Genomic DNA, 12,608 nt, shown 5'->3' with positions numbered 1-12,608 from the left:
GAAACGTAACCAAACAACATACCTCAACGAGTCCTGAAACTGAATTGGCAAAGGAAGTCACATAGTTCGATGAGCTGGATGTCAAACGAGAAGAATATGGAGACATAATATACTACGTATTATATTTCCGTATGGAGTAAGTGAATGAGGACAGTCTCAGACCAATTATTGTATAGGACCTGCCTCGCTAGACGTTACTTTTCTGTCAAAGTATATGATCAACGATCTAATGCGATAATAAAAACTGTCTCTATAGAAACGATGTTAAATAGTTGTAATCGTGTTCGTCGGTTAAAGAGCTCCGTAAAAATACCTTTTTGTGTAATTTAATTGTGTAAAAAACGGGCAAAAACTTCTAGTTTAGTATAAGATATAGGTATACCAAATCTAAGCTCGTTTTCCTCAGAAAATGACAGACAATTTTGTTCGTGACTATGAGTACGATACAGGTCCTTCTATAATTGGTCTGAGAGGACAGTGAATTAATACAAAAATAAATAATTCTCTGGTTTTTTGTCTAACAAAGAAAGTAGACTTGTTAAGACAGAGCGCCTTTGGAACTTTTTATAGCTTTCATTTTAGGTTTATTTTATTACTTAACCGTCACCATTACTTAAATAAACTCGATTAGAACGTATTAACCTTATGATCTAATACAAGTATTTACAGGATTTTATCTATTATTTATGCATTAGTCCTTTTTTTAAAAACACTATTTAAAAAATTATAAAAAATAACCCATCCGCTGCCAGGCCATTTGAGTGCCCAAGCAACTGGCGGTCAGGGCTCCAGAGTGAGGAACCTCCTCACAATAAACAGGTTTTTATCATAAAGTAAACAAGAAAACCGTCAATTCAGTAAGCCCATAATCATTCTACGTGTGTTGTTCATATACTAATGTATGTTATCTACTAATGTATGTTAATAAATAAAATTAATCTATAGTGAAAAACATCTCCGAGACATTTATTTTCGCGTGTCCGTGAATAAGATTGTTTTTGTCTTTTTGTGTCTGGTTCCGCTATTAATAAAATGGCTTGCCTTGCACTAAGGGGCTCCGTAATCACTTCTTAATAATGTTGTTGTTTTGTTTAAAAACGTGATGTAATTATATGTTGACTGGTAGTTACCCAGTGGTCTACATTCGACTGTAATATATTAAACTATATAAGTTTAATGTAGTTTATATACCTACGCTAAACTGGTTTAGATTTGACCATAATGTATTAAACTTTACCTATAGTTTATCGTTTTAGTGGAGGTCGTAGAGATTAGGATTTCTGTTACCTACTGTAATTGATTTAATGTGCTTGAGATGGAATTTGGTGCAATAGAAAATACAAATAAGAAAATGCTACACTTGATACCTCTTATTAGTATTAGTCTATTCGATCTTCGTCGTACATATCTAAATCCTTCTCAATAAATTCACTTTCTAATAAGAATATCGTATAGAAATATGGGTTCATTTGATAAGGAGTTACATTTAGCTCCTGAGCATTAGTTAGACATAATTTTAGGGTCTCGTACCCTAAGGCTAAAGCGGTACCCTATTATTTAAACTGCTCTCCGTTCGTCGGTCCGTCTGTTACCACGGTGTTTTTCATGAACAGTGATAGCTGTTGAAATTTTCACAGATGATGTATTTATGTTGCCGCTATAACCACCAAAACTAAAAAACAGAATAAAATAAATATATAAGGAGACTCCCACACAAAAGCAAGTTTTATTGACTTTCTGAAATTGTTCATTTCGTTCAGGAATCCTGCGGGCCTAGTAAAAATCCTAAATTGTTGTAAATAGCTGATATTATCCATCTGGGCTATCATGGGCTAAACGGATTAAAATTCTCAAATTTAATCACCTGACTAAATAGTAAAAAATATTAAAATCAGTTTTCAGAAATACTTGTTTGCTAAAGTTGTTGGTGTCTTACAAAAAATCTCTCTTCTCAGAACTCAGTATCCCAGTTAAGAATGAGTCACCAGTAACTTAGTGCCGACTGATGCTTGGTTGCGATAACGTTTTAATTTCAACTCGATTACGAGAATTCGAACTTTAATTTGTACAGTCATTTCATAAAATATAGCTATGCGATATTGCTAGAAAGATTACCAAATTAATAGCTGTGTTTAGCAGATAGTAAGACTTTGCGCCAGAGTTCTTTCGGGGAATTACTACCTTCTTTATGACAGCTACAATTTTTATATTTAGATCTAAAGGGTGTAATTATAGGCACATCGGTTTAAATCCTGTGCCAAAGGTTGACGGGCCCTGCATGTCCTAAGAAGTTTTGTTCGATTTAGGGGATGGTTCTTAAAGGTCATAAGCGAATTGTTAAATCCGAATCCACCCAGTCACTCAAACAAATAAATAAACTTAGACTTTTTAATTCGAACATTATTGAATACTAGCTGACGCCGCACGGTTTCACCCGCGTGGTTTCCGTTCCCGTAGCTTACTGCCTACTATATAGCCTTCCTCGTTAAATGGGCTATCTAACTCGGAAATAATTTTTCAAATCGGACCAGTAGTTCCTGAGATTAGTGCGTTCAAACAATCTCTTCAGCTTTATAATATTGGTATAGATTAGATATATCAGAGCTCAACGAAAGGATATCCATCCCAATACGCATATCCCAGTTAAAGGTCTAGGTTCGAGCTCCATCTGTCGTATCTCTAGCCCTCTAGCACGAACTAGCTGCTCGCGATGTTGCCATGCGTGCTCTAATATTGCTTTACTCCCGAAAAGTATTCGCTATGTCCCGTACTATGGGTTAATTTAACTCGCGTTCGCGCCGACAAAATGGGGAGCGGTGGGCAGGACGAGAGGCTTACTTCTCACGCCACTCGTTCAGTTTGTGGCGGTCAGGCTAATTGTGGAAAATGGTAGTATGTTCAAACAAAGCTAAGCGTATGGTTATTAAAAACACTTTCTACAATGTCCTCTATCTACCATCTACAAATCATTTCATGCCTAGATAAATAGTAATACTTATTATATCAGTTTGTATCTTTCAATTGGGAAACGTAAGAGTACATATGAACTATCGAAAGGCTTTTATACATTAGATTGGCACGGCGCTTTTAATGTAGGCGCGAGTATGAAATGAAAAATATCAAAAGATCGAATGGCTCAAGCTCTGTCGTTAACAAGCATAACTTCTCAACACTTTTTGAAAATGTTGTTTTGAAATTTTTATCTACGAGTATTTCTGCAAACCTGGCTAAATGTAAAGCTTAAATGGCATATCTAATTTCTTAGGAGAATTTTTACCACACAGAAATGTTCTCGAGACATTTTGTAATATATAAAGAATACCTAGAAAATAAAAAGGTCAGAATTCAGTAGAAACTCGGATCTAAATATTAGTAAGAGGGATCTTAAAGTGATTTTTCAGAAAGTCCAATAATTTGTCGAGAACTCTTAAGTGAATTAAATAATTCTATACCTTCTTCTTTTCCTGCTGGCCTATTCACTATTTTGGTCTTTATTATCAACCTATTATAATAATCAACAAATCAATTGACAAAATGTCATCTACATACTATATTATATGATATCCACCAGTAAGCACCAGATGACATTTGTATTTTGTATCGTATGTGGATGACATTTTGACAATTAATTTATTGTTTATCATAATAGGTTGATAATAAAGACCAAAAAAGGAAATAGGCCTGCTGAGCCTTTTCCGCATTGACTGACTGAATTTCGCCGTTGTACGTAGGTAAATTTGGTGCTGGTTCCCAACGGAGTCACTCCAGCCAACGAAGCTTAGGAGGCCTACGTCTATATCAAAGCTAGCAGGCTATATTTAGCTATATTAAAGCTAAGTCACCCAGGTTGCATGCACTCTAGCATTTTTCACAGTGCGTCAAGAGCCCATTCAAAATTCCTCATTAGCTCTCTAGCTGTGACTGCGACGAGAAGTCAACCGTGATGCGTAACTGTAAACTGGCACAGTATTGACACACGATCACATTTATATCATTTCTCATTTGAAAGTGAAATGAGACGCATTTATAATTGCGAATATTGTTTATGTTTATAATCATGAATACCTCGTATTTAGCCACTTAGTCATTTTAGTTTGAACTAGCTGCAATCCGCGGTTTCACATGCGTGGATCTACGCATGTCAAACCGCGGATTGTTCCTATAGGAGTATCGGGATATCAACCCATATTCGGCTCACTGCTGAGCTCGAGTCTCCTCTTAGAATGAGAGGGGTTAGGCCAATAGTCCACCACGCTGGCCCAATGCGGATTGGCAGACTTCACACACGCAGAGAAATAGGTAAATTTTCTGGTATGCAGGTTTCCTCGCGATGTTTTCCTTCACCGTTTGAGACACGTGATATTTAATTTCTTAAAATGCCCACAACTGAAAAGTTAGAGTAGCATGCCCCGGACCGAATTCGAACCCACACCCTCCGTAATCGGAGGCAAAGGTCATATCCACTGGGCTATCACAGCTCACTACTACATTTTTAGCCTATGCAGAATGCACGTGTGTGCAAAATTTTGAGGTCCTTTTTTCTAAATACATTTAAACTTTCGCTAATATTACTTGTACATATGTTTTCTGTGATATTAGTTGGATTTGTGGAGTTTGACTACTCCGATCTATACTAATATTATAAAGAGGTATTTTTTTTTAAGGTAAAGTTGTACTTGGGGGATAATCTGTGGATCTACTGAACCGATTTTGAAAATTCTTGTACCATTTGAAAGCCACGTTATTTATGAGTGCCATAAGCTGTATTCTATTCATTTATTCTCGTATTCTCGTAAACCTTCGACTTCGGCTAGTTACATTACATTACACTAATATACTCAAAGACACAATTACCCACCCACTTTAATATGACGCGAGTATACTAAAGTGGGCGGATAATCGTGCCTCTGAGTACATTATAAATGCGAAAGTTTGTATGTTTGGATTTTTGTTACTCTTTAACGTCGCAACTACTGAAATGATATGGCTGAAATTTAAAGTGAATATAGATAATACCATGGAATTAACACATGGCTACTTTTGACCCCAAAAAAATCCATGGTTTTTGCGGGAATTGTGAAAAACAATTACACGCGGACAAAGTCGCGGGCGTCCGTTAGTTATTAGTATTTTTTTCTAACTTAACACGTTCAGTGCCACCGACTCGCCCGGAGAGTCCACGTAAATTTTATTCCAGCGCCGTAGACTCGCCTCGCGAGTTCAATGTTTTTGCAATTTTTTTTCAAAATGCATGTGTATTTTCTGCTTAAAATAATACTGAAGACTAAATATACACTAATCTAATGAATAACGTGGTGGGCCGGGTGTGCAGACCCAGTTTATAATCGAAAGAAAATAAACTATTCTGCAATGCCTTGAACTCGCTAGGCGAGTTCACTAACATAGATTCTCAAACTTTTATAAATGAAATATATAAAAGGTAGATACTTTTATTTTCATTTTACCAAAAGTCACATTCACTCGTAAAACAACGGCGGATTGTGTTCGACACCTTGTAGGGGCTCGAATTTGGTGTTCACCAAATGGGTACTTCTAAGTTTTTGAGTCTGTCCTTGCGTTTTTGTTAAACGAACGGTGCAGAAAACACAAACTCAACTCTCGGTCTATTACTTTAAGAGTTACAACTGAAAGAGGATCCCTTCGCATTGTTAAAAATTGCCGGCAAAACAAAAGGAACCGGTATTTTTTAACATGAACGCTCTGGTTAGTAAGCAATAAAAGCACTGATAACATTGTTTTTGCCAAGCTCTCATTGGTCAATCTCGAGTGAAGTGTTGTAACAAACCCGACTTTCTTTATATATAGATTAGTGTTAAGCACGACCCTTTCCTTATCGCACGCGTATATTTGTTTTCTATCATTGTGACTTGGCTTTCGATTACTGGACCTGTTGGAGTACCTACTGTTTTAACCCCTGGCAAACGTTTTCTGGACTTTGAGATTCTTGTGTTCTATGTTATTGTGTTTTGTGGTGGCCTGAAAATTTCGAAAGTAATTAAAATGTAACTTTACTCAAAACATCTATACATATAATAAGAAAATCTGTTTATAAAAACAATATAAGATATCAACAATAATCAGTATTTGTAAGATTGAGAGCCACTGCATAAATTACGAAACAAACTTACCTTTTCGTTTATTTATAGTGTTTCTTGCCATTTTCTTTTTGTTAAATTACACCATATACTAGTTAATTGCTTTAAACACGTAACGTACACTGTCACGGCCACAAAAATAACAGAACATAGTTTTTACCCTAACGCAATGCCACTGAACTCGCGTGGCGAGTCGAATGATTCGTATCGCAGCGCCGGCGACTCACCTAGCGAGTCCAACGTAAAATGTAGGCGGCTCCCGAGAAAACATCGTGAAAATCGTAGCGGTAATGAAAGTGTTAACTACAACTTAACATTCGATTAGCGCAAACATAATTATAAAGCCTGTAGCCACCGCAATGGGACTCAAAGCAGTCAGTTATAAAGTACATTCTATATTCACGGTGGGTTTTCGTCATTGAATTACATATTCCGTCCTTATTATGTAAATGAGTACGTACAGCGGAGCGAGCGAGAGAGTACACATGCGTTCGCACAACGGATGGTGAATGTAGGCCGAGTACCTACGACCATCTTTTCTGCTCTCGCCTGTCTCGTGGAATATAAATCTATGTTTATAATGGTAACGTGAGAGTTAAATTAAATATATAAAGCTTGATTGATTTTTCTATACTAATAATTATTATAGAGGTAATGTTCAAGTGGTTGTAGGGGGTAATTTCTAGATCTAATGAAGCGATTTTGATAATTTTCTTATCAATAGAAAGCCTATTTATTTCTAGCCTATGTAACCTAAAATACAGCCTACATGACTCATGGTGGAGACCCTTTTAGGATTACATCATGCTAAAGTAAAAAGTATTTTTTGTAAAGTATTTTAAACATTGTTTTTATCTTTTCCTTGTTTTGTTTGACGAGTATTCTGAATAAACTTTTCATTCTTTCTTTTCTAAGTGTCTGCTAGTATGTAATATTACATTATGTTATTTTCTCTCTTTTCGTTTTTAAGTGGGTTTTTATTGCATTTTAGAAATGCGTTAGGTGTCAGAGCAAAGACAATTTACGTTTTAAGCAACAAAACCTTATTACGTTTAAATTCGTTAAAAAAAACCAGGTTTTTTGTAATGTGTACGATGTATGATCAATTTTCCGAAATGAGTACCTACGTAGTTGGATAGAAAAGAATTGGTGAATACGTATTTATACGAATACAGAACGAAATGAGGATGCTCTCCCATCCGTAGCGCGCGACACGTCTCGCTTTCTCTACGTTCTTTCATCCTTTAGTTATCTGGTAGTGTAATTAAACTCTGGATGCTGTTATGCAAGTAATTTGATCCTTTAGATATGAAGCTGCGTAAGTACTATCATTTTAGACTTGATGTGAAGTGGCAATTTTAAACTGTCTCCGGATTTTTCGTATTCTCTCACAATATAGAAAAAAATAATTAAAAGTGCTTACGTAAAAGTAATGTAACAAAATTCAGATATTAAAAAAAAGGTGCCGTATGCGTGAGAGAAAGGAAAGCCAGATAGAGGGGCGCCGTAACGCGTTACGTTACAAAGTGGGTTACCCTCCTATAAGAAGTTATCACTTCAATTAGTTTTAGCTGCTGGTTTTAGCAGTATGAGTTGACAGTCACTGAGACTGCCGTGAATAAGGCTATATATTTCACGTGTCAATGTTTTTTAATAGTGGTATAATGAAATTTTTGACGATATGTTGCTAAAACACTAAGCTGTATATCCCGATTTTATTGTCATCTGTTTATCTTATTATGGAAGCTTTAAAGGCGTACTCACGTCAAAATAAAACACCGTCCAGTAATGCAACGTAATCGCTAAAGAGCAACAAGCTGGTTTTAGCGTGAGTTGAGGCTGTATTAAATACGATATTTTGCTAAAACAGTACGCTGTATCTCCCGATTTTATTGTCATCTGTTTATCTTATTATGGAAGCTTTAAAGGCGTACCCACGTCAAAATAAAACACCGTCCGGTAATGTAACGTAATCGCTAAAGAGCAACGAGCTTGTTTTAGCGTGAGTTGAGGCTGTATTAAATACGATATTTTGCTAAAACAGGAAGCTTTATCTCCCGATTTTATTGTCATCTGTTTAACTTATTATGGAAGCTTTAAAGGCATACCCACGTCAAAATAAAACACCGTCCGGTAATGTAACGTAATCGCTAAAGAGCAACAAGCTGGTTTTAGCGTGAGTTGAGGTTGTATTAAATACGATATTTTGCTAAAACAGTAAGCTGTATCTCCCGATTTTATTGTCATCTGTTTAACTTATTATGGAAGCTTTAAAGGCGTACCCACGTCAAAATAAAACACCGTCCGGTAATGTAACGTAATCGCTAAAGAGCAACAAGCTGGTTTTAGCGTGAGTTGAGGCTGTATTGTGTAATCCGCCTTAGCTCCGACACGGTACATTGACACGCGAGCCCGCAGTCTGTCGGCAGTGTCGCGCGCGGACGTCCGCTGTGTTGTTCTCTCCCCATGTTTCAGACCAAGTCTGAAGACGAACCGATGGTTACCAAGAAGAAATCTAAGATACCATGTCTATCGCTGTCGTCCTTCCTTCCGGCCTTAGAGGGTACTGTATTATTTGTTGTGACCTTTTTTTTTATTTCACGTGGCCTCGCTGCCACCAGTTGCGTTTGCGTTCACTCGTTGCACTCACTTTCTTGACTTGTCTTGTCTTGCAGGTGTAATTTAATGCGTTTATGAAATTCACAGTGGTTCGGGTTTCATTAGTGTTACTTGTGTGTATATTTGAGCATCCAGTGTGTAAATTAGTCTATAATTTGAATCCTGTTTGTGTGTGCTTCGAATGGCCACACTATGCAGTGTAAGCTAAGTTAATAATAATATCTATATCGATTTATAATTTTCTAACAGTTAGTGAAATTTTCAGTGTTATAGTAGAGTTTTTGAATCATAAATTAAATCCCATTTTGTTGATTTCGATTAACTAAAATTTTGTAATACTTACAACTTGTTTTTGTATTTTTTTAACCATTGACCCTGAGTACGCATTCGGTTGTCGTTTCAAGTTCGTTCAATGAAAGTTCTAGTTAATCCAATACCCACGCACGGTAAAAGAAGTTCCTCCAAATTGAGTGTCTACTTTCGCTTCTAACTTTTTATTTAGCGACTTTAATTAATTCTTATCCATATTGACACTTCAATGAGTAGAATAATCTTGTTTTATAATGTTTTAGTGCAGTTATGAAATCGTTTTTCTTCATTGCATTCAATCTAACATCTAATCCTACTAATATTATACACGCGAAAGTTTGTATGGATATTTGTTGGGATGTTTGTTACTCTTTAACGTAGCCACTACTGATGCGATTTGGTTAAAATTTGGAATGGAAATAGATTTTACTCTGGATTAACACATAGGCTACTTTTCATCCCGGAAAAAAATTATGGTTCCCGCGGGATTTGTGAAAAACTGAATTCCACGCAGACGAAGTTGCGGACTTCCGCTAGTTATTACTATAATATTTTGTTTTTCTGCTGTAAAAGTAGAATATAAACACTTCAACTCCAACTTTTGAGAAACATAATTTCTAAAACGCCCTCTGCTATAACCTTTAGATTAGAATATTATTACCTTTAGTCTTCTGACATAGTACAAATAGGTTCTTTCTTCATTTTTAGTTTAGAATTCTCTGAACTCGTCGCACTAATGAGGACAAATTAAACATTTGAAAAATGTGCCTCTAACTACCTACTCTATTTTAATGATTACTGCAATACACGCTATAATTACACAATAAAACAAAATACATTTTTAAGACTTCTAAATGAATTTTACATTGTTATATGGAAACAATGCGTTTTGCGTTTAAAATGCAAAATATACTTTCGGATTAAATAAACGTTGGCAGTAAAAGTGTAGTTAACGACTTCGAGGAATTTTTAGGTAGAAAAACTAAAATAGAACTTATAAAAAGTCTAAGGAAGTGGCAAAGCAGGTAAAAAGTTGCAACAGAGTTCGTTGACAGATGAAATCAAAGTGCTTCTACACAGTATTAAGATTAGTTCCAAATCTATACAAATATAGAAATTGGCCAAAACCGAGTATTATTTACAATTAGTTCCATCTCTTTACAAATATAGAAATTGCCCAAAATTGTGATCTTTGATGATTCATCATCATCATCAACTCATATTCGGCTCACTGCTGAGCTCGAGTCTCCTCTCAGAATGAGAGGGGTTAGGCCAATAGTCCATCATGCTGGCCCAATGCGGATTGGCAGACTTCACACACGCAGAGAATTAAGAAAATTCTCTGGTATGCAGGTTTTCTTACGATATTTTTCCTTCATCATCCTTGAGATTTAATTTCTTAAAATGCACACAACTGAAAAGTTGATGATTGCTAGTTCGTATTTTGACGACCATTCTGACGTGGTTATAATGCTTTGTTTAATTTGTAGAAAGTCCTGTTCGATTCCTGTATTAGATCACCGTCGTATTGTTTCTAAATTAGTTCATATTTGGTCTAAAGGAAGGCTTCGGAGATTTCTAATTCTATACGTAGGTAAATATCTGTTCTAAAAGGCACGTACGGCTGACAGTCGTATGCCGATCATGATCACTTCAAAATTGTATCGCAAATAAAGTCGACTAGCTAAAAGCTAACATCTAAAAGACATTACTTATGGACGTGTATGGTATATTTCTAAAAACTTGTTCATAAACCAATTTTTAGAAATATACCCAAGATTAAGATACGATATCGTCCTTCTAGCCTAACTATTGACGTTAGGGATTTGTGTGTTCACAAAACAAAACTGAAACATGTTTATTAAATAATATATCTGCGAATAGTTGCCAAGTTTTCGCTGTCATATTGCCTCCCATTGTATCAATCTCAATAATTCAGCAATGCATTTCCTTCATTTTTCATTTTCTGTGTTTACGTTCCTTTAGTTTACACACAATATGTGCCTTTGTGCTCTCCTTACTAATATATTTAAAGCCGATATTTTGGTTTCTTGCGTAAACTGACGAATCCATTCCAAGCGGTAAGCCACTCAGATTTGATAAAAACCCGGAACTCTACTACAAACAGCATAGTAGAGTCAACATAGTCGGATGATGCTCTGAATTTGAAGTGAAAAATACGTGACGGCTCTTTGTGGAGAACAAATCAATTATTTATTTTTGTGGAAATTAATCAATTATTATTTAAATTATTGTGTGTCAAGAAGTTAGCCCAGACAAACAGACAAAATTTTTCAAAAGATTGTGTTTTAGTAGCGTGTTTTTTAACCCCCGATGCAAAAAGAGGGGTGTTATAACTTTGACGTGTCTGTCTGTCTATAATTTAAATTTAGTATTTTTTGTATTAATGGTGACTTTTGTGCGAGTGTATTCAGACACGTTTGATGAAAATCGGTCGTTTAAAAGTTGTAGGGTGTGAAAATGGGGAAGAATATCCGAATGTCTGCAAGTACATATACTCCAGTAGAAAAGAAAGAGAATATTAACGACTTTTCGAGAGTGTGGTTAACAATTTCAAGACATTCGGGGATTTTTCAAATTTTTAAACTTTATTTTATTATATCATAGACAGACTTCAATTTAATATATTTGTACTTATTGATATTTTAAATTTGTATTTTTTTCATAGCGGTCACAGCGGTTGTCACCATGCCGGGGGGAGGAGCGCCTCCCGGGACGCCGTCAGCAAAACTCAAGGTACGTTACAATACAAACTTAACATTTGATCGTATGCCAATTCGTAGTATCATCACCTGTTGGTAGTAGTAGGTACTCTTGTGTTAGAGCTCTATCGGAGTACGTACGTACTTCTGTCATGATTATTTCTGCCTCTCGCTGCAATTGCTATGTTCCGGTCTGCAGAGTTTGGTTGCCGGTATAATAACAGGCATGTGAGGCTTATGCTATATAACCTATGGGGTCAGGGACACGGGTGCAGAACTTCGCAATGTACATCTTGTTTGAAGCATGTTCCGATGTTTTCCCACTCAACATCAGGTGGCCCATACTTCAATTCCTTCAACTGTTGCATCACGTACAACTTCAACACACAAAATAATATTAGGAACGAATAACAGATCATTTAACTATTGCATTAATTACAATTTCAACACAAAAAAATGCTATAATAGCAAACAACGGATGTAGTCCTGTTCTGACCTTTGCTTATATGGTATTCAATGAAAGTTCTCGAGACATAAGGGGTACGATTTGTGTACAATTTAATTGCAAAACAAATTTATAATAATGAATTAAATTTTGATGCCGCACAAGTATTCCGCTGTTCGAGGCGGAAAGAAATCCAATAGAGGTAGAGATCATAAAATTCAGTCCAACCGTTCTTGAGGTATATACGTATGAATTCGGGGATAATATATAGCCTATAGCCTTCCTCGATAAATGAGCTATCTAACTCTGAAATAATTTTTCAAATCGGACCAGTAGTTCCTGAGATTAGCGCGTTCAGACAAACAAACTCTTCAGCTTTATAATATTAGTTTAGTT

At 35.9% G+C, this 12,608-nt stretch overlaps 1 protein-coding gene and 1 long non-coding RNA gene across 3 annotated transcripts in view; one reads left to right on the top strand and one right to left on the bottom strand.

The window, feature by feature from the left end:
- LOC112049210 (tyrosine-protein kinase Btk29A) overlaps positions 1 to 12,608 on the top strand; it is a 39,831-nt gene that overhangs the window by 14,085 nt on the left and 13,138 nt on the right. For both annotated transcript variants that reach the window (XM_024087007.2, XM_052882108.1), the window contains one exon: positions 11,734 to 11,801. In XM_024087007.2, the coding sequence (XP_023942775.1) occupies positions 11,734 to 11,801 (68 nt within the window). The remainder of the gene's footprint in view (positions 1 to 11,733; positions 11,802 to 12,608) is intronic.
- Positions 5,435 to 8,587, bottom strand: LOC112046110 (uncharacterized). The gene is made up of 2 exons (XR_002886848.2): positions 6,150 to 8,587; positions 5,435 to 5,997 (listed from the first exon to the last, which is right to left on the bottom strand). It is a non-coding gene; the product is annotated as an uncharacterized LOC112046110 (long non-coding RNA).

This window comes from Bicyclus anynana, chromosome 6 (assembly GCF_947172395.1).
Source record: "Bicyclus anynana chromosome 6, ilBicAnyn1.1, whole genome shotgun sequence".
Classification (NCBI taxonomy): domain Eukaryota; kingdom Metazoa; phylum Arthropoda; class Insecta; order Lepidoptera; family Nymphalidae; genus Bicyclus; species Bicyclus anynana.
Note: the sequence above shows the minus strand (reverse complement) of the source record. Positions and strands in the feature narration are given on the sequence as shown.